Raw genomic sequence first — 26,238 nt, forward strand, 5'->3', positions numbered from 1 at the left:
CCAGCATCTTCACAAGGTCCTTTGCTGTTGTTCAGTGATTGATTTGCACTTTTCGCACCAAAGTACGTTCATCTCTAGGAGACAAAACGCGTCTCCTTCCTGAGCGGTATGAAGGCTGCGTGGTCCCATGGTGTTTATACTTGCGTACTATTGTTTGTACAGATGAAAGTGGTACCTTCAGGCGTGGAAAATGCTCCCAAGGATGAACCTGACTTGTGGCGGTTAGTCTTGGCTAACTTCGTTAGATATTCACGATGTCAAGCAAAGAGGCACTGAGTTTGAAGGTAGGCCTTGAAATACATCCACAGGTAAACCTCCAATAGACTCAAATTATGTCAATTAGCTTATCAGAAGCTTCTAAAGCCATGACATCATTTTCTAGAATTTTCCAAGCTGTTAAAAAGCACAGTCAACTTAGGGTATGTAAACTTCTGACCCACTGGAATTGTGAATGATAAGTAAACTAATCTGTCTGTAAACAATTGTTGGAACATGACTTGTGTCATGCACAAAGTAGGTGTTCTAACCGACTTGCCAATACTATAGTTTGTTAACATGAAATGTGTGGAGTGGTTGAAAAACGAGTTTTAATGACTCCAACCTAACTGTATGTAAACTTCCGACTTAAACTGTACATGTACAAATTCCCTTGACTAATCTGTACCCTGGCACATTGACTCGGTACCGGTACCCCCTGTAGATAGCCTCATTATTGTTATTTTATTGTTAGCTTTTTTTTTACTTTAGCTTATTTAGTAAGTATTTTCTTAACTCTATTTTCTTAAACCTGCTTTGTTGGTTAAGGGCTTGTAAGTAAGCATTTCACAGTAATGTCTACACCTGTTGTGTTCAGCACAAGTGACAAATAAAATTGTATTTTATTGGCTCATCCATCCCCTCTCCTCTCCCCTGTGATTATTCCCCAGGCCGTTGCTGTAAATGAGAATGTGTTCTCAGTCAAGTTACCTGGTAAAATAAGGGTTAAATAGAATTAAATAAACCCTGCCAGTCATAGTCAGAGCCCTGTGAACTGGGCCACCCACACATATTCTGTAGGGTGGCTCAGATGCAGCCCTAAAGAGATTTAGAGGCAGTATTTTTTAAAGGAGGGTGGAGATTAACTCTGCTTGCATATTGTTATTTTTTTTTACAGATATATCAGAAACAGAGGTGGCAGGTAAAGAGGAAACAAAGTGTGAGAGGTGGCATCAGTTATTGAATCCCAGTCTCATGCGGGGAATCGTACATGTGCGTAAAGCCGGGAGTGTTAACCACTCTACCATGGCTTAGAGGCAGTCCTACAATATCAGAGGCATAATGCATCATGTACATGGGACGCACATGTACAAAGGAGCTCAGCTACATTAGACAGCTACATTACCCACATATATCAAGTACTGATCACGGCACAGAAGTTCTCTTTCAATCTCTCCCCTTCTCCCGTGTGATACAACCTTAACCATTTGACTGAAGAAGAGGAGGGAGGGCTATCCACTCCGGGGTAGTTGGAGGGATTGGGAGGAGGAGGAGGAGAGTGACTGCTGCTGTGTGCCTGTCTACACAGCCCCCCTCCCTCTCTCACTCTGTCAGCAATCCCCTCCTCTCTTTCTCCCTCTCCATCTCTCTTGCGCTCTCTCTGTCTGTCTGGTGTGTTAGCAGTATGGAGCCCAACAGTCCTAAGAAGATCCAGTTTGCTGTGCCTCCCTTTCAGAGCCAGTTGGACCCTCAGGCAGCTGAACATGTGAGTTCATCCCACTGCACTATTGGCTTGTGGGGGGTGGGTGGGTGGCGGATAATGTGCATGGGTGACAGGGATATTTGATCATTTGGACTTCACTAGAGAGTAGATGGCTAGTTGGGTTTGTTGCTAACTGACAAGCTGGGGACGTATCAAGTGTCTCAGCGTAACAGTGCTGATTTAGGATCAGTTTAACCATTTACATCACAAAAAATAATATTACATGGACAGAGGGAGCTGATCCTAGATCAGCACTCCTGCTCTGAATCACTTGATACATAATTGCCCTGGTCTTTATGAAATAGCTTTTGGTTTTATTCGTGGTCATCTTTATAGCTGATTTCAATATTTGTGCATTAAACTATCTAACAATTATTCTAAAGATGATTCACAAACATCATGCTTGAAGTTGATTGCATTTACACAGTCAGCATTGGATGAACAATATCATGTTACTTTAATGGTTGAAGCAAAACCTTTATGCCCCTAAATCCATTACTACAACCAATATCAGCCTGATGCAACTCTTTTGGCTAGTAATGGCTGAAACACACAGAATAAGAGGATTAGATGCAGTTGAGGATTAGATGCTGCTGTGCATTGTACTGTAGGGTTGTTACCCCTAGGCTCTGATCGTGGGTCCGTTTTTTGATTTTCCCCACTAATGGTTATTGTTGAGATTGGGAAAGGGGAAGCTGATCGTAAATCTTTACCTAGGGGAAACTTCACCCCAGAGCTATATCATAGGCTATCCCTCACCCCATCCTCCCCCATCTCAGATTCGTAGGAGAAGACCCACCCCTGCAACGCTGGTCATCTACCAAGAGCCATCTGGGGCAGGTAAGACAGGGGAAACTCTATCCCATCACAGTGTGTGTGTGTGAGTGTGTGAGTGTGTGAGTGTGTGAGTGTGTGAGTGTGTGAGTGTGTCTGTCTGTCTGTCTGTCTGTCTGTCTGTCTGTCTGTCTGTCTGTCTGTCTGTCTGTCTGTCTGTGTTTAAATATTCTTCTTATTCATCTAATCCACAAGAATAGTACAAAAACAAAACTTTGACTAACTGTGGACATTTTGTTGGTCCCCACAAGGTCAAATGATGTTTCTAGGAGGTTTAGGGTTAAGGTTAGAATTAGTGTTAGGGTTAGAATTATGTTAAGGGTTAGGGTTAGGAGCTAGGGTTTGTTTTAGGGTTTGGTTTAAGATTATATTTTTGGGTTAGGGTTAAGGTTAGGGTAAGAGTATGGGTTAGGGTTAAGGTTTAGGTTTAGAGGTTAGGAAAAATAGGATTTTGAATGTGACTGAATTGTGTGTCCCCACAAGGTTAGCTATACAATACTGTGTGTGTGTGTGTGTGTGTGTGTGTGTGTGTGTGTGTGTGTGCGTGCGTGCGTGCGTGCGTGCGTGCGTGTGTGTGCGTATCTCTCCTTGTGTGTACTGCAACTAAGGTTACAATGGAGTGGCATACACCACCATATCATTTTTACCAGCTTTTACAGCATGTCTGGAGGCTCCTGAGTGGCGCAGTGGTTTGAATCCAGGTTGCATCACATCCAGCTGTGATTGGGTCCCATTGGACGGCGCACAATTAGCCCAGGGCCATCTGGGTTTGGCCGGGCTAGGCCGTCATTGTAAATAAGAATTTGTACTTAATTGGTTAAATACATGTCTTCACTCTCACACTAGAGACTATATACTTTATCTGCCTTAACATTATCAGCATAACAAACTGAGTTTATAGAAGTCAGGACATTCACTCATGCTCACTCATGTGCTATTGAGAGCCAATTATCTAAGGAAAACTCTTCTGCTATCTTGATCAGGACTATCTTGAAAAATAAATGTTTATCTTAATGAGACAAAGATGGATAAATGAACGTCAAATAAAAGGAGTCAGCTGATAGTTTGTACAGGATTTCCAGCTGAATTTTAGTCATAACAATGTAAGAACCTTTCAGCACTGGCCCAAATACAAAGGCGTCTGTATCCCAGAGCATATTCCAGTCTGTGCTAGCAAAACAGTCCTGTAGCTTAGCATCTGCTTCATCTGACCAGTTTTTTATCGACCGAGTCACTGGTGCTTCCCTGCTTTCATTTTTGAATGAAATCAGAAATCAGGAGGATAGAATTGTGGTCAGATTTGCCAAATGGAGGGCGAGGGAGAGCTTTGTACGAGTCTGTGTGTGGAGTAAAGGTGGTCTAAAGTTTCTTTTCCCCTCTGGTGGTCTGTAGGTGGTCTGTAGGTTTCCTTCCAGTGTTGGCCATTGTTTAGTTTTGTCCCACACTTGTCTATAATCTCTGTATAGGTTGCCAGTGGCATTATCCTCCTCTCACCATTTAGGGAGGCCATTAATCCTAGTAGCCATCTGAATGGTCACTTTTATCAAATTTCTCCTGGATCAACATTAGGACGTGCCAATGCACAGGCTGTGCAGTTGTAAAGGTGCTTTGGAATGGTTAAACTGTTGAACCTTGAATCTGAACCTTGAATCAGCGCATGCTCGGAGTACACATCCTGGCAATCCATCTGGCCCTGCGACCTTGTGAATGTTGACCTGTTTAAAGGTCTTAATCACATCGGCTTCGGAGAGCGTGATCACACAGTCATCCAGAATAGCTGATGCTCGTAAACCGGCACTACGGGGTGCCTGAGGATACAGTGTCTGATCGAGGTCCCCAGTTCACGTCTAGGGTCTGGAAGGCGTTCAAGGAATGTCTGGGGGTCTCGATCAGCCTTACTTCAGGGTTTCACTCCAAGAGTAATGGGCAGGTGGAGAGAATGAACCAGGATGTGGGCAGGTTTCTGCGGTCCTATTGCCAGGACCGGCCGGGGGAGTGGGCGGCGTTCGAGCCCTGGGCTGAGATGGCACAGAACTCGCTTCGCCACTCCTCCACTAACCTCCCTCCCTTCCAGTGCATACTGGGGTACCAGCCGGTTCTGGCGCCTTGGCATCAGAGTCAGACCAAGGTTCCTGTGGTGGACGACTGGTTCAGGCACGAGGAGGAGACATGGGAAGCTGTCCGTGTTCACCTTCAGCAGGCCATGATGCGCCAAAAGCCTGTCCTGCCGAAAGCTGGGTCCGTGATTTGTGGGGCCATTTAAAGTCCTGAGGAAAGTGAACGAGGTTTGTTATAGGTTACAACTTCCACCCGATCACCGTATTAACCCCTCGTTCCATGTTTCTCTCCTCTGGCCGGTGGTGGCTGGTCCGCTCCAGGAGTCTGAGGTGCGGGAGGTTCCTCCGCCCCCTTTGGACATCGGTGGGGCCCCGGCGTACTCCGTTCGCTCCATACTGGATTCGAGGCGCCGGGCAAGGGGCCTTCAGTATCTCGTGGAGTGGGAGGGGTACGGTCCAGAGGAGAGGTGCTGGGTTCCGGTCGAGGATGTATTGGACCCTTCAATGCTGCAGGAGTCCCACCGTCTTCTTCCGGATCACCCTGCACCCCATGGAATCAGTACATCAAAAATCTCTTCCCAACTATTTTGCAATCTGTGTGGCATAGTTGTCAACAACTGGTATACTTTTCTATTTATGCTATTTTTATTCCTCTGCCAGGTTTGATCCGTTATATTGGGCAGACAGACCAGTTCCCTACCTCCTCCCACTGCCACCTGCCTCCTCCATTTTTGGGGTAATGCTGTAATCAATTGGTTGTACTCTTGGATTGAGCAGACCTTCCCGTACAACTCTGATAACTCCATGAAGAACATAACCCTACCATTCCAATTTACAATATAATTTAAAAACAAAATACCCTTTTTAAACATCTTTCCCATAAATACATATATTTTATCAACAAGCACATTTGAGATCAGCCATAATATTTGTTGTAATATTTGTTTTATCTTTTCAAGGGGATGAAATTGAAATTGTAGTCAGCTCTGCAATGCTTGTTTGAAAAAGAGAGATACTTTGAAAAAAGTATAATTTTCAATGAATCGAAAATGAAAGGCAAAGGCAAAAAAGCAATTTCTTAAACAATGGATGAGCTTTTCTCAGTAATCTTCTTGAGAACCATTTAGGGTTCAAATAAACTTTTGAATAAGTGAACCTTATAGAAAGAGGTTTACTGCTTTTATATTTTATAATCTCAACCCACCCAATTCATATTCATTATATAGATAGGCAAATTTTATTTTGTCTGGTTTAGCGTCCCAGATGAAGCGAAGTATTTTTTGCTCATATGATTTGAAAAACAAGTCATCAGGAGTAGGCAGCGCCATAAGCAAGTGAGTAAACTGAGTTATCACTAAGGAGTTAATCAGGGCAATTTTTCCATAAATAGACAGGTATTTACTTCTCCATGGATGCAGGATCTTGTCTATTTTTACAAGTATTCTATTGAAATTCATTGTGGAGAGCATATTTATATATTTTGTGATATGAAAACCAATTATGTCTACTTCACCATAATACTGTACACTTATCATAATTAGGTTTTAGTCCAGAGAGTACAGAAACGTTATCTAGATCTTCAATGAGACATTGCTGGGATCTAGCTTGCGGACGTAATATAAAACTTGAGTCATCGGCATACATGGACACCTTTGTTTTTTTCATTAAGCCTTGGATTTCTAATCCTCTAATGTTATTCGATCTGATTTTAAGGCTTGGCTTCTTAGATGTTTCATGATGTTCTATTATTTCTAGTAGCTGTCGTATATTATTTCCAATGTATCATCCATGTAAAAAACCTGTCTGATCAGGATGAACAATACCTGGTAAAACCCTTTGAATTCTGAGTGCTATGCATTTCGCTTTGTATTTTTGCATCACAACATTGAAGTGTAAGAGGCCTCCAGTTTTTTAGATAGACTGGGTCTTTATATTTGCCATCTGGGTCTTGTTTTAATAATAGAGAAATCAGAAATTCCTGCTGAGTACCTGACAGACTACCATTTCTATAGGAGTAGTTATAACAATCTAACAGGCTGACTACACTGCTCGCATCGCGTGAACGGGTGTTGCAAAATACATTACGTTATTCAATTATTGCACCCACACTGTTCGTGCTCGCCAACGAGTGTCTGCGTTGCCAAGGGCTAAAATAGAATTCATTTCTATTTCTGATGCAGATTGCGCTACAAGTCCTGCCTCTCCCATCTCCTCATTGGCTTATAGAAGCAGGTACAAACGCGCCATCTCCTCGTTGGTTATACCCACGTGGGTGACTGAAAGACGAATGAGGTCAGTGACGGTAATGTACCAAATTTATGAAAGTTCCAATCGCAATTTAAAGACAAGAGAAGAACATGCCTCGAAGGAGGAGAGATGACTAGAAACGATTCGGTTGACCGTTTTAGGTGTGGATTAATTGTCAGAGTAGAGGACCTTGTGCATTTTAGGTAAAATAACAACTCAATGTTTATATCCCAGGACAAATTAGCTAGCAACAGCAAGCTAGCTAAATTGGACAAATTAGCTAGCAAGTGCAAGCTAGCTAGATGAATTGCCATGAATGTTTAATGGTTTTCGACCTGTCCCCAAATTAATGTAATTGGTTCAGAGTTGGTTTTGATATTTTAACCTGCGTGTCATGATCGCGTTTGGTGTGGGGGGACAAAATACATTTATGCACGATGGCGCGGGCACGCAGCCGTGTAACAATGGAGCTTTTAGTATATCAAAAAAGGCTTGATATAGCTCCACCGGTATGCCATCAAGCCCTGGGGTTTTTCCAGATTGAAAGGATTTAATAGCCTGAAAAAGTTATTCCTCTGTAATTTGGCCTTCGCACTGATCTTTCTGTACATTTGTTAATTTTCCATTTTTTATATTATTTGGAAAGAATTCCTTACCGTAATCTTCATTCAGTGGGAGAGGATGAGATGGAAAAGAGAACAACTGCTAAAATAATTAGCTTCCTCTTAAAATATCATTCGGAGAATCATAGATGACTCCGTCTTCATTAATGAGTGTCTGCAAATTCTTTTTGTTAGCGTCCCTGTATTGGAGATATAGGAATAATTTTGTGAATTTTCAAAAAATATTCCATTCAGTTAGCTTTATTTTTGTAATATATTACATTAGATCATTCTTGAATAAGTTCGTCAAGTTTTTTTGTTTTTATTGCTATCTAGAGACAAGACTAACAAGTTCATGGATTTCCCTTGTTAGTCTTGTCTCTTTAGCCAGAAACTGCTTTTTTATTATTGATGAATATTGAATTGAATGACCCCTGAAGGTACATTTTGTCACGACTTCCGCCGGAGTCGGTCCCTCTCCTTGTTCGAGCGGCGTTCGGCGGTCGACGTCACCGGCCTTCTAGCCATCACCGAGCCCATTTTCATTTTCCATTTGTTTTGTCTTTGGTTTTTACACACCTGGTTTCAATTCCCCCATTCCATGTTCATTATTTAACCCTCTGGTTTCCCCCATGTTTGTGTGCGTGTTTGTTCTATGTTGATGGCTGTATCTGACGGCTGGTATTTTGTTGCCGGGTTTTGTATTTACGCCCGTTTATTCGTGGTACCGGTATATTTCACGCACCGTTGTATTGTTTCTATACTGGTGTTTTTTTGTGTATTAAATACCTTGTCTACGGATCTCAACTCTCCGCCTGACTCCTTTTCACCAGTTACCCAAAGCCTTGACACATTTTGTCACGGAATACTTATAGCAGGAGGGGTGAAATCAGGCGCAGGAGACTGAGATCCGTTTAAACGTACGTTTAATAATCAAAACAGAAAAAATGCCGCAACAAGCCAGGTTGCAAAACAACTAGGAAGGAGGACAGCTCCAAAGATCCACAAGGACGGGGCGCAGCCCGGCAACCCTAATGCCTAAACAAGCAGCTTCACTGGGAAAACATACAAAAATTCCCGACTATCAAACATGATGACAAAGAACAATCCTGCACAAATCCCCAAATGAAACAGACAAACTAAATACCTCCACTAATTGACTAACACAAAACAGGTGCAGACCTAATCAGACAAAACCAACAGACACAGAAACATAGATCAGTGGCAGCTAGTAGGCAGGCGACGACGACCGCCGAGCACCGCCCGACCGGGGAGAGGCGCCACCTTCCGTGAACGTTGTGACACATTTAAAGTTATCCCAAACAATAAGGGGATTTGCTGAACCTATATTATACTGGAAAAATTCTGTTATAAATAATTTTGTCTTAGTTAAAAATAAGTTGTCCTCCAGTAAACTTTGATTAAATTTCCAATATCCCCTCCACGTGGAAAATCTATAAGAGTTATGTGAATGCCAATTAGATGATGATCTGATCGCATTCTGTCTCCTATTAAAACTTTTTTAACCTTTGATGCAAGAGGAAAAGAGACAAGAAAGTAGTCAAGACGACTAGCTAGATTAAGACTACTCCATGGATATCTCACTAGGTCAGGGTTTTTTAGTTTCCAAATATCCACTATTTCTAATGTGTCCATAATATTTGTGATTTCCTTAAGGGCACGTGATGATAGTTTGTAGAGTGATTACCTTTACGGTCCATTGAGGTACTTAACGCTGTGCTATAGTCTCCTACCATAATGATAATTTGTTGCCTGTAAGTTCAATAAATTGGTATAAATGTTTTCGAAGAATCATGGATCATCCTGATTTGGACCATATAGATTAATGAGCCAAATCTCTATTTCGTCCACTTTAATATTCAAAAGGATCCACCTTCCTTGCGAATTATTCCTAACTATTTGCACATTCAGATCGAAATTTTTGTTAATTAATATCATCACACCTTTTGAGTTCCTTTGTCCATGACACAAAATTATTTCACTACCACCTTCCTTTTTCCACGCATCTTCATCTAAGGATGTGGAGTGAGTTTCCTGTAAACTGTACATGTTATATTCCTTTTCTTTTAGCCATGTAAAGACTGATATTATTTTTTATAATCTGCTAAACAGTTACAATTATAACTGGATATACTTATTTCACCCCTTAACATAACTAGATACTATTCTCAGTCTAAATTGACCATACTTAGTGTTTGTAAAGTTCCATATCAGCCTCTCCTGCACTGCTAAAATGCTACTACAACCTATGTGCTGTGTACAAGCCTGTGAATAGAATGTGTCTGACTATATGGTGGAAAGACTACTGTATTTATTTCATTTTTACTTTTGTGTTTTACTAAGAAAAGGCTGTATGTTTATTATTTAAGTAGTATGTGTTCAGGAAGTGGAAATGTGTCTAATAAGCTACAAGAAGTTTGTTAATGGATATTTATATTTTGTGTTTTAAGTTATCATTTCAGTTTTACTTGGTGTTATCACTGTTACACTTCCATCAGAGGTATTATGATGGCCAAAACTAGAGCTTTCAAATGTCTGATATTTTGAATTCAAGAAATAGGTTCTAGCAATATTTGTTTTATTCCCTTGCCTGTTTGCCTGTGAGCCAATGCCACAGATGTTAGCAAACTGAGACAAGATATTATGTGTTTAGTAAATCTGAGTAGGTTCATGTGTATGATATTGGATGTGATTTAGTGAGAGTGTGTACGATGTCTGTATAAGACTATTCCACTGATTTCAAAACTCAGTCCTCCAGAAAGTGGAGAACAACACTTTTGCAGTTCTAATAAGTGATTTCTTTCTAAAAAAATACACGTTAGAAAGGATTACCTACACATACTGACCAGCTCATGTTATAGACAGAAGCGTGGCAGACCAATCCGAACTCATCTCTCGGCATTGATCCATTAAATCAAATCAAATGTTTATTTGTCACATGCGCCGAATACAACAGGTGTAGACCTTACTGTGAAAAAATTTATCAGGTTTCATTATCTCAGCCAATCATGGCTAGCGGGAAGGTTCCTGTCTTTTCCCGTGGCTAAACCAACTAGGCTCGTAATTTTAAAAAACTCGTATTTACAGATGGCATGCAAGTTATTAAGGCACACGAAAGTTCACATGCTCCTGAAGGAATTTCTGCCACACTTTTTCCCGGTTCTGTTTCTGTTACTTAGTTTATTTTTTGTTTTTCAGTTCTGTTCCCTGAACTGGTTCCAACCTCTGGTTAGGACCCCTGTCTTATCCAAAGCTGTTGTCAAATAGAGTAGCTCTTTGTCAGGTTGCTGATTCTCTCCTGCCAGATGACGTGTCACTGTTAATTCCAGAAATACCAGGGTGGGTTCTTAATCGTCATGTGTTTCCTATCGAGATGGTAAAGATCATTGTTCCGCACATTAGATCATTAGATCAACTAGCAAACAAAAATGAATTTGTTTATATGATTTCATAGCCATTTCAATCTTGCATGAATTTATTCCATTTAATTTTGGTGCTGCTGTAGAGTCACCGGCTTCATTAAAATGTGCATTGACAACGTCGTCCCTACAGTGACTGTACGTACATACTCCAACCAGAAGCCATGGATTACAGCCCACTGCAAACAGACGTCAATTCAACGTCTATTCCAAGTTGGTTCAACATAATTTAGTTGAAATGACGTGGAAACAACGTTTATTCAACCAGTGTGTTCCCAGTGGGAGGCCACATCTGCACTGAGCTAAAGGCTAGATAAAATGTGATCTAATGTGCTTTGATTTGAAGGAATGATTGAGGTGGTGTGCAGTTTTTGAGGGTGTAACAAAAGTTAGTGTGCTGTTTCCTAGTTGAATCTCCAAGTCTCGGCTCTTGTATAAAATCATCAATGGGCACTTTACTCTGATATTGTGAATAATCAAAGCACTCGTTAACACCAGGGGGAATTTGGGGAAAACCTTTACAAGCAACCCTATTAGAGCAGTGCAGGCCTTTCCAGTTCCTGTTACTCTCCCTCTGGTCATGATTACAACATGTTTGGAGCTTTAACAATAGTGCTTTTGTTGAGGAGTGTGGTCAGGGAATAAGAGAGTGAGAGTAAAAATAGTTTTTTTGCATGATTCCTCTGAATCAATTATAAATTGTGACAACAAGTCACAAATCTTGCTGCTTTGATGGCACACTCTGGTATTTAACCCAATAGACATGGGATATTACCAAAATTGGTTTTGTTTTGGAATTATTTGTGGGTCTGTGTAATCTTTGGAACATATGTGTCTCTAATATGGTCGTACATTTGGCAGGAGGTTAGGAAGTGCAGCTTAGTTTCCACCTCATTTTGTGGGCAGTGTGCACATAGCCTGTTTTCTCTTGAGAGCCAGGTCTACCAACGGCAGCCTCTCTCAATAGCAATGCTTGTTCCCTTAATTTTGGGTCAGTCACATTGGTCAGGTATTCTGCCACGGGGTACTCTCTGTTTAGGGCCAAATAGCATTCCAGTTAGCTCTGTTTTCTGGTCAGTTCTTTGTAATAGTAATTATCTTTTTCTTTTCTCATGATTTTGTTGGGTCTAATTGTGTGCTTTTGCTGTCCTTGGGCTCTGTTTGTGTTTGTGAACAGAGCCCCAGGACCAGATTGTTTAAGGAACACTTCTCTAGGTTAATCTCTCTGTAGGTGATGGCTTTGTTATGGAAGGTTTGGGAATCACTTCCTTTTAGGTGGTTGTAGAATTTAATGTATCTTTTCTGGATTTGGATAATTAGCTAGCATTGGCCTAATTCTGCTCTGCATGCATTATTTGGTGTTTTGCATCGTACACTTTAAATGATTTTGCTGAAGTCTGCATGCAGAGTCTCAACATGGTATTTGTCCCATTTTGTGAGTTAATAGGCAATGGCTTCTATAACTTCTTCAAATATTTTTTGCCAAATCCTATTTGGGATGTCGAATTTGATGTTCCTTTTGATGGCGTAGAAGGCCCTCCTTGCCTTGTCTCTCAGATCGTTCACAGCTTTGTGGAAGTTACCTGTGGTGCTGATGTTTAGGCCGAGGTACGTGTAGTTTTTGTGTGCTCCTAGGGCAACAGCTTTTAGATGGAATTTGTATTTGTGGTCCTGGCAACTGGCCCATTTTTGGAACACCATTATTTTTGTCTTAGTGAGATTTACTGTAAGGGCCCAGGTCTGACAGAATCTGTGCAGAAGATCTACGTAGGTGCTGCTGTAGACCCTGCTTGGTTGGGGACAGAAGTACCAGATCATCAGCAAACTGTAGATATTTGACTTCAGATTGTAGTAAGGTGAGGCCAGGTGATGCAGACTGTTCTGTCTCTTCTCTCTCTCTCTCGTTTTCTTTTCAAAACATACAACATCTATTAAAATATGTACAGTACATACAATAATTTCCAACATTATTGGCACCCTTGATAAAGGTGAGCAAAAAATGCTGTGTAAATTAGACAATACAACAACTGAGCTATATTAATTGTATGCAACTAAAACAAAATTATTATTTTGCAGAGAAAGATTTTTTTTTATCTAAAAAAGGTAGGTATCAAAATGATTGGCCTCCCTAAAGATTCATATTACTAATATCTAACAAAATAAAACCTGCATAAACATTACACTTTTTTAAGTTTAGCTATTGTCACATCCTGACCAGTCATAGGGGTTATTTGTTATTATAGTTTGGTCAGGACGTGGCAGGGGGTGTTTGTTTCATGTGGTTTGGGCTATGTATTTAGGTAGAAGGGTATTTGTTTTATATGGTTCGGGGTGTGTGTATGTAGAGGGGTGTTGGATTTATGTGTTCCGGGGTTTTTGGTTTATGTTCTTGTTTACCTGTTAGCCTGCAAAACTGTCGTACTATCGTTCTTTGTTTATTGTTTTTCGTATTCACTTACAAATTAAAAGTAAATATGAGCACTCATGGACATGGGAGGAAATTCTGGACGGGGCTGGACCTTGGCACCAGGCTGGGGAATATCGATGCCCACCGGAGGAGATAGAGGCAGCCAGGGCGGAGCGGCGCTGGTATGAAGCCTTGTACGCGCCGAAGGGGAAGCACGAGAGGCACCCCCAATACTTTTTGGGGGGGGGCACACGGTAGTTTGGCGAAGCCAGGATTGAGCCGCAAGCCAACTCCCCGTGCTTATTATGGGAAGCAACTGGAGGGGTGAGCGCCGGAGTATGCGGTAGTGCACACGATCTCACCTATGCGCACGCACAGTCCGGTGCGAGCGATCCCAGCCCCTCGCAAGTGCCGTGCTAAAGTAAGCATCCAGTCTGGAAGGAGGATGCCTGCACAGTGCATCTGGCCACCAGTGCGCCTCCTAGGCCCAGGCTACCCTACGCCTGCTCAACGCACGGCAACCATCAGGCCTCTGCACAGCCCAGTTCGCCCTGTACCAGCAGTCCGCTTGTGCAGGGCTGCTATTTCTATCCAGCCAGGACGGGTTGTGCAAGAGGTGCGCTCCAGACCTCCAGTACTTACCCATGGCCCGGTATATCCAGTTCCTGCTTCTCGTGCTGACCCTGAGGAGCGTATCCATAGTCTGGCGTCTCCTAAACCAGCACCACGCACCAGGCTTCCAGTGGTTCAGCCCAGTCCAACTCGTCCTGTTCCTGCTCCTCGCACTAGCCCTGAGGTGCGTGTCTTCAGTCTGGCACATCCGGTACCAGCACCACGCACCAGGCTTCCAGTGCGTCAGCCCAGTCCAACTTGGCCTGTTCCTGCTCCTCGCACTAGCCTTGAGGTGCGTATCCCCAGTCTGGTACCTCCACTACCAGCCCCACACATTAGGCTTCCAGTGCGTCAGCCCAGTCCCAGTACAGAGTGTCCGGCAACAGTACCTCATCCAGAGTGTCCGGCAACAGTACCTCGTCCAGAGTGTCCGGCAACAGTACCTCATCCAGAGTATCCGGCAACAGTACCTCATCCAGAGTATCCGGTAACAGTGTCTAGTCCGGAACCGAGTGAGAGGGCCTACAGTCCGGCACCGAGTGAGACGGCCTACAGTCCGGCACCGAGTGAGACGGCCTACAGTCCGGCACCGAGTGAGACGGCCTACAGTCCGGCACCGAGTGAGACGGCCAACAGTCCGGCACCGAGTGAATCGGCCTACAGTCCGGCACCGAGTGAGACGGCCTACAGTCCGGCACCGAGTGAGACAGCCTACAGTCCGGCACCAAGTGAGTCTGCCTACAGTCCGGAACCGAGTGAGTCTGCCTACAGTCCGGAACCGAGTGAGTCTGCCTACAGTCCGGAACCGAGTGAGTCTGCCTACAGTCCAGAGCTCCTAGAGTCGCCCTACAGTCCAGAGCTCCCAGAGCCCAGTCCAGGGTCTTCAGTGACTGGCCTCAGGCAGAGGTATGCAGTGGGGGTGGTTTGGTCCGGTAGGGGATTAAGGCCTGAGCCTAAGCCACCTCCACTGTAGGAGGTTTGGGGGGGGAGGGGTGTAGCACAGGAGCCGTTGGTGATGGCAGCCACCCTCCCTTCCCTCCCTTTAGATTTGGGATTTATTTTTGGGGTTATTTTTGGTTATTTGTGTGAGGTGCATCCGGGGTCTGCACGTTTGGGGGGGGGTACTGTCACGTCCTGACCAGTAATAGGGGTTATTTGTTATTATAGTTTGGTCAGGACGTGGCAGGGGGTGTTTGTTTCATGTGGTTTGGGCTATGTATTTTGGTAGAGGGGTATTTGTTTTATATGGTTCGGCGTGTGTGTGTATGTAGAGGGGTGTTGGATTCATGCGTTTCGGGGTTTTTGGTTTATGTTCTTGTTTAGCTGTTAGCCTGCGAAACTGTCGTACTGTCGTTCTTTGTTTATTGATTTTTCGTGTTCACTTTACAAATTAAAAGTAAATATGAGCACTCAAACCGCTGCGTATTGGTCTGATACTGGTTTCTCCTTATCAGAAGACGAAGCTTATGACAGCTATTGTAAATTGACCACAAAATCAACATTTTTGCTATGGCCGTCTCAGTCTCAGGACTTAAACCCCATTGAAAACAGTGATTTGAATTAAAGCGGCAGTCCATAAGCACAGACCGGAGGATATCAAGGATCTGTAAAGATTCTGTATGGAGGATAGTCTAAGATCCCTCCCAATGTGCTCTTCAATCTCATAAAACATTATACAGTAGAAAAAGGCTAAGTGCTGTAAGGGGAGGGTGCACAAAGTATTGAAAACAAAGGTGAAAATAATTAAGACACCTATGTTTTTTAGATTTTTTGTATTACTTGTTAAACATCATATTTTTCTCTGAGCAATTTTATTAGTATAAAATAATATGATTTACCTATTTTCTTTTTGCATACAATAACAGCTCAGTATTTGTACTATTTTATACTTTTCCATTACATATACAGTACAGTACCAGTCAAATGTTTTGACACCTACTCTTTGAAGGCGTTTTCTTAATTTTTTACAATTGTCTACATTGTAGAATAGTGAAGGCATCACAACTATGAAATAACACATATGGAATAATGTAGTCACAAAAAAAGTGTTGAACAAATCAAAAGATATTTAAAGTTGAGATTCTTCAAAGTAGCCACACTTTGCCTTGATGACAGCTTTGCACACTCTTGGCATTCTCTCAACCAGCTTCATGAGGTAATCACCTGGAATGCATTTCAATGAACAGGTGTGCCTTGTAAAAATTAATTTGTGAAATTTCTTTCCTTCTTAATGCGTTTGAACCAATCAGTTGTGTTGTGACAAGGTAGGGGTGGTATACAGAAGATAGCCTAATTTGGTAAAAGACCAAGTCCATAATATGGAAAGAACAGCTCAAATAACCAAAGAGGGTATTTCATTAGAGTTACCAGCCTCAGAAATTGCAGCCCAAATAACTGCTTCACAGAGTTCAAGTAATAGACGCATGTCAACATCAACTGGTTGAATTGCCTCAAAGTAATCAACTACTAAAGGACACCAATAATAAGGAGACTTGCTTGGGACAAGAAACACAAGCAATGGACATTAGACAGGTGGAAATGTGTCCTTTGGTCTGATGAGCTAAATTTGAGATTTAGTTCCAACCGCCGTGTCTTTGTGAGACGCAGAGTAGGTGAACCGATGATCTCCGCATGTGTGGTTCCCACCATGAAGCATGGAGCAGGAGGTGTGATGGTGTGGGGATGCTTTGCTGGTGACACTGTTGGTGATTTATTTAGAATTCAAGTCACACTTAACCGGCATGGATACCACAGCATTCTGCAGGGATACGCCATCCCATCTGGTTTGCGCTTAGTGGGACTATCATTTGTTTTTCAACAGGACAATGACTCAACACACCTCCAGGCTGTGTAAGGCTATTTGACCAAGAGGAGAGTGATGGAGTGCTGCATCAGATGACCTGGCCTCCACAATCACCCAACCCCAACCCAATTGAGATGGTTTGGGATAGGTTATACCATAGAGTAAAGGAAAGCAGCCAACAAGTGCTCAGCATATGTGGGAACTCCTTCAAGGCTGTTGGAAAAGCATTCCTCATGAAGCTGGTTGAGAGAATGCCAAACAAGGGCACTGCGTTCATCCACCTCTGGCCTGCTGGCCCCCCTACCTCTGAGGAAGCACGGTTCCCGCTCAGCCCAGTCCAAACTGTTCGCTGCTCTGGCACCCCAATGGTGGAACAAGCTCCCTCACGATGCCAGGACAGCGGAGTCAATCACCACCTTCCGGAGACACCTGAAACCCCACCTCTTTAAGGAATACCTGGGATAGGATGAAGTAATCCTTCTAACCCCCCCCCCCCTAAAAGATTTAGATGCACCATTGTAAAGTGGTTGTTCCACTGGATATCATAAGGTGAATGCACCAATTTGTAAGTCGCTCTGGATAAGAGCGTCTGCTAAATGACTTAAATGTAATGTAAATGTAAAGAATGCCAAGAGTGTGCAAAGCTGACATCAAGGCAAAGGGTGGCTACTTTGAAGAATCTCCTTTGTATTTTGATTTATTTTACACTTTCTTGGTTACTACATTATTCCATATGTGTTATTTCATAGTTTTGATGTCTTCACTATTATTATACAATGTAGTACAAATCAAGAAAATCCCTTGAATGAGTAGGTGTGTCCAAACGTTTGACTGGTACTGTATATACATCACATTCGGAAGGTATTCAGATCCCTTGACTTTTTCCACATTTAGTTACGATACAGCCTTATTCTAAACTGGATTAAATAGTTTTCCCCCCTCACAATACCCCACAATATCCCATAATGACAAAGCAAAAACAGGTTTTTAGAAATGTTTGCAAATGGGCTCTGGATGGGCCACTTAAGGACATCCAGGGACTTGTCCTGAAGCCACTCCTGCGTTGTCTTAGCTGTGTGTTTAGGGTTGTTGTTCTGTTGGAAGGTGAACCTTCGCCCCAGTCTGAGGTCCTGAGCGCTCTGAAGCAGGTTTTCATCTCTCCCTCGATCCTGACTACTCTCTCAGTCCCTGCCGCTGAAAAACACCACCTCAGCATGATGCTGCCACCACCATGCTTCACCGTAGGGATGGTGCCAGGTTTCCTTCAGACGTGACTCAGCATTCCAGCCGAAGAGTTCAATCTTGGTTTCATCAGACCAGAGAATCTTGTTTCTCATGGTCTGAGTCCTTTAGGTGCCTGTATGTGTGCCTTTTATGTGCCTTTTACTGAGGAGTGGCTTCCGTCTGGCCACTCTACCATAAAGGCCTGATTGGTGGAGTGCTGCAGAGATGGTTGTCCTTCTGAAAGTTTCTCCCATTTTTACAGAGGAATTCTTGAGCTCTGTCAGAGTGACCATTGGGTTCTTGGTCACCTCCCTGACCAAGGCCCTTCTCCCCTTATTGTTAATTTTGGCCGGGCGGCCAGCTCTAGAAAGAGTCTTGGTGGTTCTAAACTTCATCCATTTCAGAATGAAGAACTGTGGTCTTTAGGACCTTCAATGCTGCAGACATTTTTTGGTACCCTTCCCCAGATCTGTGCCTCGACACAATCCTGTCTCTGAGCTCTACAGACAATTCCTTCGACCTCATGGCTTGGTTTTTGCTCTGACATATACTTTCAGCTTTGGGACCTTATGTAGACCGGTGTATGCCTTCCCAAATCCTGTCTAATCAATTTAATTTACCACAGGTGGACTCCAATCAAGTTGTAGAAACATCTCAAGGATGATCAAAGGAAACAGGATGCACCTGAGCTCAATTTCGAGTCTCGTAGCAAAGGGTTTTGAATAAGACATTAAGACATTAAGACATTAAATAAGACATTTCTGTTTTTTATTTTTAATACATTTGCAAACATTCTAAAATCCTGTTTTTGCTTTGTCATTATGGGGTATTGTATGTAGATGAGAAAAAATATATATTTGATCAATTTTCAAATAAGGCTGTAACTTAACAAAATGTGGAACAAGTCAAGGGATCTGAATACTTCTGAATGCACTGTGAATATTATATGATGTCATATTGTATACTTCTTTATCAAGGGTGTAAATAATTTTGGAGGGGACTGTATGTGCAAAAATGTTATTCTCAATGCTGTAGACATTTCTAGAAATCAGTTATGCTTCATGCATGTTTAGAATGAAATGGAATCTACTTGTGACCTCTGGGCTGGAATACAACTTACATTGGTAATATTCCCTTTTCACATATATGTAATTGAAAACTGTATGCCCACCTCCTTTTCCAAATCAGTGTGCTTGTTTCCCTTTTTCTTCTAGAAGCAGATGAGAAGCGGACAACAAGCAGCAGTGTGGAAGATGTAAGGAAAGATATATGTACAACTCTATTTGGTGTATGGTGAAGTTGCCCCTAGACACTTACCTTCGATCAGTTTTTCATTTTCGCAACTAATGGTTAAGGTTAGGATTCGGGGAGGGGAAGCAGATCCTAGATAAACTCAGCAAAAAAAGAAATGTCCTCTTACTCTCAACTGCGTTTATTTTCAGCAAACTTAACATGCGTAAATATTTGTATGAACATAACAAGATTCAACAACTGAGAAATAAACTGAACAAGTTCCACAGACATGTGACTAACAGAAATTGAATAATGGGTCCTTGAACAAAGGGGGGGGTAAAAATCAAAAGTAACAGTCAATATCTGGTGTGGCCACCTGCTGCATTAAGTAATCCTTCTAGATCTACATGCAACGCAGAGGGGTAAGGCCTATGGGTTAGATTGGGATTGGAGGCTATCGTCAGGTGCCAGGGCTCCCTTTTTGCAGGTTTTTACCAATGTGTACGCATGTGACATGCTGTGGAATATTGCCATGAGAAACCTTCTGATTCATGGACAATCATTGTTGACCATTGTGTTGTTGTTTATGTTGTGTAATACTAGAGTCTGATAGACTTCCTTCTCCTAGACATCATTTCAGCAGTCCTCTGGGAGGTTATTTTATGGAGGCACGTGGTTTCTTGAGAGGTTATTTTATGGAGGCACGTCTCACCCTGTAACTTTTGATTCTTGTCATCTTGAAATAGCTGGAGTGAACTAGATCTTTTTATTTTGTTTACTCCTCTCTTCCCATCAGCTCCAGGGTGCAGATTTGTCCCCAGCACAGAGGAAGCAGAGCACCATCATTCCGCCAACTGTAAAAGGTACCACCATAATGCCCACCTCCCATCAGCCATTTCATGAGTACCCTAATATTTGCTACTAGATACACACCAGAACAGTACTTTGAGGGTATAAATTCTAACGATGCAATATATTTTCATATGATTAGCCTTTTTTTTGAGGGGGGAGGGCAATTGCAGCAATTCGACCATGAAGGCCTGATTCACAGTCTCCTCTGTTCAGTTGATATTGAGATGTGTCTTTTACTTGAACTCTGTGATGCATTTATTTGTGCTGCAATCTGAGGTGCAGTTAACGCTAATGAACTCATCCTCTGCAGCAGAGGTAACTCTGGGTCTTCCTTTCCTGTGGCGGTCCTCATGAGAGCCAGTTTCATCATAGCGCTTGATGGTTTTTGTGACTGCGCTTTAAGAAACTTTCAAAGTTCTTGAAATGTTCCGTATTGACTGACCTTCATGTCTTTAAGTAATGATGGACTGTCGTTTCACTTTGCTTATTTGAGCTGTTCTTGCCATAATATGGACTTGGTATTTTACCAAATAGGGCTATCCTCTGTATACCACCCCTACCTTGTCACAACACAACTGATTGGCTCAAATGCATTAAGAAGGAAAGAAATTCCACAAATTAACTTTTAACAAGGCCCATGTTAATTGAAATGCATTCCAGGTAACTACCTCATGAAGCTGGTTGAGAGAATGCCAAGAGTGTACAAAGCTGTCATCAAGACAAAGTGTGGCTACTTTGAAGAATCTCAAATATAACAAATATTTAGATTTTTTTAACACTTTTTTGGTTACTACATGATTCCATATGTGTTATTTCATAGTTGTGATGTCTTCACTATTACTCTACAATGTAGAAAATAGTAAAAATAAAGAAAAATACTTGAATGAGTAGGTGTGTCCAAACTTTTGACTGGTACTGTATATATTATCACTATTACTATTATATTACACACATTGCACACATGCAATACCTATAATTTACTTGATGTTGGAGGTCAGGCTGATAACCCTTTACAATTTACATAACTGTAATAGAATAAAATAAATCATCTTTAGAATAAATCATGCTCTATACTTTAGAACTGATGAACCTAAACTACATGGATTGGACCATAGTCTCTTGTAAGTCCCACAAATGTGGAGGCAGTGTGCGAAATAACACAATTTAAATAAATTGGACAGAAATACCATTGGACTCAAATGAACCATCTTCTGCAGAGCCTTTACCTCAGCTGTGAAGCAAAGAGAAATGTGGGTGTTATTTCGAAGAGGTAGGGGGTGAGCGTTAGGATCTCCATGCTGACTCACTTTTTGCAGCTCATTCCTGGAATAGTTGTGCTGCTTAACGCTAAATGCGTCTTTATCTCTGTTATTGATCCAGCCAGAGTGGGCATGCAGTAAATGGCTGCAAATGGACTGGCGGTGCCCGCCCAAGGCTAAGTTGTGTGCAGGCACTTAGCTAGCTACCTTGAGCCGCTCTGTAACAGAGCTGTAATGGACTTCCAGTTGCTCTGCTACTGCGGGCATATCAAGTGTTTGAGCATCAGTTAATTACAAATACTTTTCTGTTCAATGCAATGCACACAGTTTTAAATGGTTCATGATGAGTATTGTAGCAATGTGTCCGGGAATGTGATGTCTTGTCTGATTGGTTAGTTGAACCAAATAGTGGAATAGGTTAATATGTTGTATTTTTATTATTTCACCTTTATTTAACCAGGTAGGCCAGTTGAGAACAAGTTCTCATTTACAACTGCAACCTGGCCAAGATGAAGCAAAGCAGTGCGACAAAAAACAACAACACAGAGTTACACATGAGATAAACATAAGTACAGTCAATAACAATAGAAAAAGCTATATACAGTGTGTGCAAATGGAGTAAGGAGGTAAGGCAATAAATAGGTCATAGAAGCAAAGTGGTCCCGTGTGGCTCAGTTGGTAGAGCATGGTGTTTGCAACGCCAGGGTTGTGGGTTCGATTCCCACGGGGGACCAGTACGGAGAAAAACATTTATGAAATATATGCATTCACTACTGTAAGTCGCTCTGGATAAGAGCGTCTGCTAAATGACTAAAATGTAATTGCAAATTAACACTGGAGTGATAGATGTGCAGATGATGATGTGCAAGTAGAAATACTGGTGTGCAAAATAAAGTAAATAAAAACAATATGAGGTAGGTAGTTGGATGGGCTATTTACAGATGGGCTGTCTACAGCTGCAGTGATCGGTGACCTGCTCAGATAGCTGATGCTTAAAGTTAGTGAGGGAGATATAAGTCTCCAACTTCAGTCATTTTTGCAATTAGTTCAGGTCATTGGCAGCAGAGAACTGGGAGAAAAGGCGGCCAAAGAGGTGTTGGCTTTGGGGATGACCAGTGAGATATACCTGCTGACCAGTGAGCTGAAATAAGGTGGCGCTTTACCTAGCAAAGACTTATAGATGACCTGGAGCCAGTGGCTCTGGCGACTAATATGTAGCGAGGGCCAGCCGACGAGAGCATACTGGTCGCAGTGGGGGGTGGTATATGGGGCTTTGGTGACAAAACGGATGGCACTGTGATAGACTGCATCCAGTTTTCTGAGTAGAATGTTGGAGGCTATTTTGTAAATGACATCACCGAAGTCGAGGATCGGTAGGATTGGAATCGTGAGTGAAGGAGGCTTTGTTGCGAAATAGGAAGCCGATTCTAGATTTAATTTTCTATTGGAGATGCTTAATATGAGTCTGGAAGGAGAGCTTACAGTCTAGCCAGACACCTAGGTATTTGTAGTTGTCCACATATTCTAAGTCAGAACTGTCCAGAGTAGTGATGCTAGTTGGGCGGGTGGGTGCGGGCAGCGATGGTTGAAGAGCATGCATTTAGTTTTACTAGCATTTAAGAGCAGTTGGAGGCCATGGAAGGAGTGTTGTATGGCATTGAAGCTCATTTAGAGGTTTGTTAACACAGTGTCCAAAGAAGGGCCAGATGTATACAGAATGGTGCCGTCTGTGTAGAGGTAGATCGAGGAATCACCCGCCCGCACCCGCAGCAAGAGCGACATCATTGATATATACAGAGAAAAGAGTCGGCCCGAGAATTGAACCCTGTTGTACCCACATAGAGACTGCCAGAGGTCCGGACAACAGGCCCTCCAATTTGGCACGCTGAACTCTGAGAAGTAGTTGGTGAACCAAGCGAGGCAGTCATTTGAGAAACCAAGGCTGTTGAGTCTACTGATAAGAATAAGCCTTGGCCAGGTCGATGAAGACGGCTGCACAGTGCTGTCTTTTATTGATGGCAGTTATGATATCATTTAGTACCTTGAGCATGGCTGGTGTGCACCCGTGACCAGCTCGGAAACTGGATTGCACAGCGGAGAAGGTACGGTGGGATTCGAAATGGTCAGTGATCTGTTTGTTAACTTGGCTTTCGAAGACTTTACAAAGGCAGGGCAGGATGGATATGGGTCTGTAACAGTTTAGGTCTAGAGTGTCTCCCCCTTTGAAGAGGGGGATGACCGCGGCAGCTTTCCAATCTTTAGGAATCTCGGACGATACGAAAAAGAGTTTGAACAGACTAGTAATAGGGGTTGCAACAATTGCGGCAGATAATTATAGAAAGAGAGGGTCCAGATTGTCTAGCCCAGCTGATTTGTACAGGTCCAGGTTTTGTAGCTCTTTCAGAACATCTGCTATCTGGATTTGGGTGAAGGAGAAGCTGGGTAGGCTTGGGCAAGTAGATGCAGGGGGTGCGGAGCTGTTAGCCGGGGTTGGGGTAGCCAGGAGGAAAGCATGGCCAGCCATAGAGAAATGCTTATTGAAATTCTCGATTATCGTGGATTTATCGGTAGTGACAGTGTTTCCTAGCCTCAGTGAAGTGGGCAGCTGAGAGGAGATGCTCTTATTCTTCATGGACTTTACAGTGTCCCAGAACTTTTTGGGGTTAGAGCTGCAGGATGCACATTTCTGTTTGAAAAAGCCAGCCTTTGCTTTCCTAACTGACTGTGTGTATTGGTTTCTGACTTCCTTGAAAAGTTGCATATCGCGGGGACTATTCGATGCTAGTGCAGTACGCCACCAGATGTTTTTGTGCTGGTCGAGGGAAGTCAGGTCTGGAGTGAACCAAGGGCTATATCTGTTTTTAGTTCTACATTTTTTGAAAGGGGCATGCTTATTTAATTAAGATGGTGAGGAAATTACGTTTAAAGAACAACCAGGCATCCTCTACTGACGGAATAAGGTCAATATCCTTCCAGGATACCCGGGCCAGGTTGATTAGAAAGGCCTGTTCACAGAAGTGTTTTAGGGAGAATTTGACAGTGATGAGGGGTGTCGTTTGACCACAAACCCATAACGGATGCAAGCAATGAGGAAGTGATTGCTGAGATCCTGATTGAAAACAGCAGAGGTGTGTTTGGAGGGCAAGTTGGTCAGGATAATATCTATGAGGGTGCCCGTGTTTACGGATTTATGGTTGTACCTGGTGGATTCCTTGATTGAGGGCATCTATCTTAGATTGTTGGACGGCCGGGGTGTTAAGCATATTCCAGTTTAGGTCACCTAGCAGAACGAACTCTGAAGATAGATGGGGGGGCAATCAATTCACATATGGTGTCCAGGGAACAGCTGGGAGCTGACTGGGGTCTATAACAGGCGGCAACAGTGAGAGACTTAATTCTGGAGAGATACATTTTTTAATTAGAAGTGGGAACGGTTTGAGCAAAGACCTGGAAAGTATGACAGAACTTTGCAAGCTATCTCTGCAGTAGATTGCAACTCCTCCTCATATAAAGGTGCATACGTTTCTCATATGGCTCATTCCTCTGATACTTCTCTGTTGCCATCACACTCTTAATTATGCTTTTATTTATGACCCTTATATCCCCCCTTATTTTCAACCAAACTATAGTTTATTTTCTTGGTTCAGTTTCAAAGACCCCTCAAAGATCCACATTAACACATTATTATTAATGAATGTTTAAAATGTATTAGCTCAGCTGTCAGCTTCCCACCATAGGCGATGCTTCTGTGTTCCCCTATCGAGTTCAGAGCTACAGATGGTGATGGACCAAAACTTTCAGAAACCGGAACATCTGGAAGCGGGCCTCTGTGAAAACACTTACCAGCTCAGCCCAATCACAGCCCAGCACTATGGCAATACTGCCCAACGGGCTAATCATAACGGGCCTGATGAGCCAAATGGCATTGAGCTGAATGTCAATCATCGACTGCCAGCCAATGGGGGCCTCCCAGTCGCAGACAGCAACTGTACTGGGGGTAAGTGTGGCTCCGTGTTTGCCGCTGTCCCACCTCACATTAGAAACGAGGAAACTATTTGAAATCTCTATGTTTTCACAAAGGACACTAAGTTCCTTATCACCTGCACCATCATCCACAAAACAGCAGTTTTAATCTTCTCTATACAAAATATCATAAACACATAATGAAAATATAATAAGGATCAAGATAGAAGATGTAAAGTTTGTGCTGTACTCTCTATTCCTCTTCAGATTTTCGGGGGGGATGAATTCTCCAACATGTTACTAATATATCTCTTTTCTCTTTCTCTCCCTCTTTTGTTTACATTATTACCATTATTCTTGTCATTATCATATTTGTATTATTATTAGAGACTTCTACAAGTCAGCAGGGCAATCTCTCCAGTCCCACGTCTATCTCTCGATAACGTTGTCACTCTGTTTTGTCTTTCTGTCTATCGCTTGTTCCTGGGTCGTGTTCATTAGGGCATAAAAACGTAGCAAAACATTTTGCAATGGAAACGACAAGTTGACATAGTACCTCCCCATCTCTTTAAGCTTCAAAAGTGTTATTCTGTTTTGTGCCTACTGAACAAAACCCTGGCCCTCTAATTCCTCTTCCAATTATACAATGGTTGTTATCCCTGGAAGTTGTTTCAAAAAAATATACAGCTCCAGCTCTCCTGATGTACGAAGTGTCTCAGAAGTGCAAGATTGGATTATTTTCATTGCTTATCTAACTGGATGTTACATAATTTATGTAATTAGTGAGGTCTAAGATATTCAAATTACATTTCTGTTCAGAAAACTTTCTGGTTGTTTGTTAGTTTTTAGTCAATTTATACGATAGTTGGTCTCTTGTTATTAATATGTTGGTATGTACTGTTCTTAAGATTTATCTTGCAAAAATGAATGGAAGTTGTTAAAATAAAATGTGTTTTATGAAATGCCA

General features: G+C 42.4%; 1 protein-coding gene across 1 annotated transcript; it reads left to right on the plus strand.

The window, feature by feature from the left end:
• The first annotated feature begins 1,651 nt into the window (after nt 1-1,651).
• On the plus strand, nt 1,652-26,238 carry LOC115179720 (protein phosphatase 1 regulatory subunit 1C). The gene is made up of 6 exons (XM_029741404.1): nt 1,652-1,741; nt 2,518-2,578; nt 19,179-19,219; nt 19,994-20,060; nt 25,078-25,305; nt 25,659-26,238. Exons 1-6 carry the CDS (start codon nt 1,661-1,663, stop codon nt 25,712-25,714), a joined length of 534 nt encoding a protein of 177 aa, XP_029597264.1. The 5' UTR covers nt 1,652-1,660; the 3' UTR covers nt 25,715-26,238.

Source organism: Salmo trutta, chromosome 39 (genome assembly GCF_901001165.1).
Source record: "Salmo trutta chromosome 39, fSalTru1.1, whole genome shotgun sequence".
NCBI lineage: Eukaryota > Metazoa > Chordata > Actinopteri > Salmoniformes > Salmonidae > Salmo > Salmo trutta.

Excerpts from the sequence above, each read along its gene's own strand:
- LOC115179720 (XM_029741404.1), top strand. The coding sequence starts at position 1,661 with ATGGAGCCCAACAGTCCTAAGAAGATCCAGTTTGCTGTGCCTCCCTTT. Across the intron at positions 19,220-19,993 it reads CAAGCAGCAGTGTGGAAGAT|CTCCAGGGTGCAGATTTGTC; the intron begins GTAAGGAAAGAT and ends TCTTCCCATCAG. Across the intron at positions 25,306-25,658 it reads AGACAGCAACTGTACTGGGG|AGACTTCTACAAGTCAGCAG; the intron begins GTAAGTGTGGCT and ends TATTATTATTAG.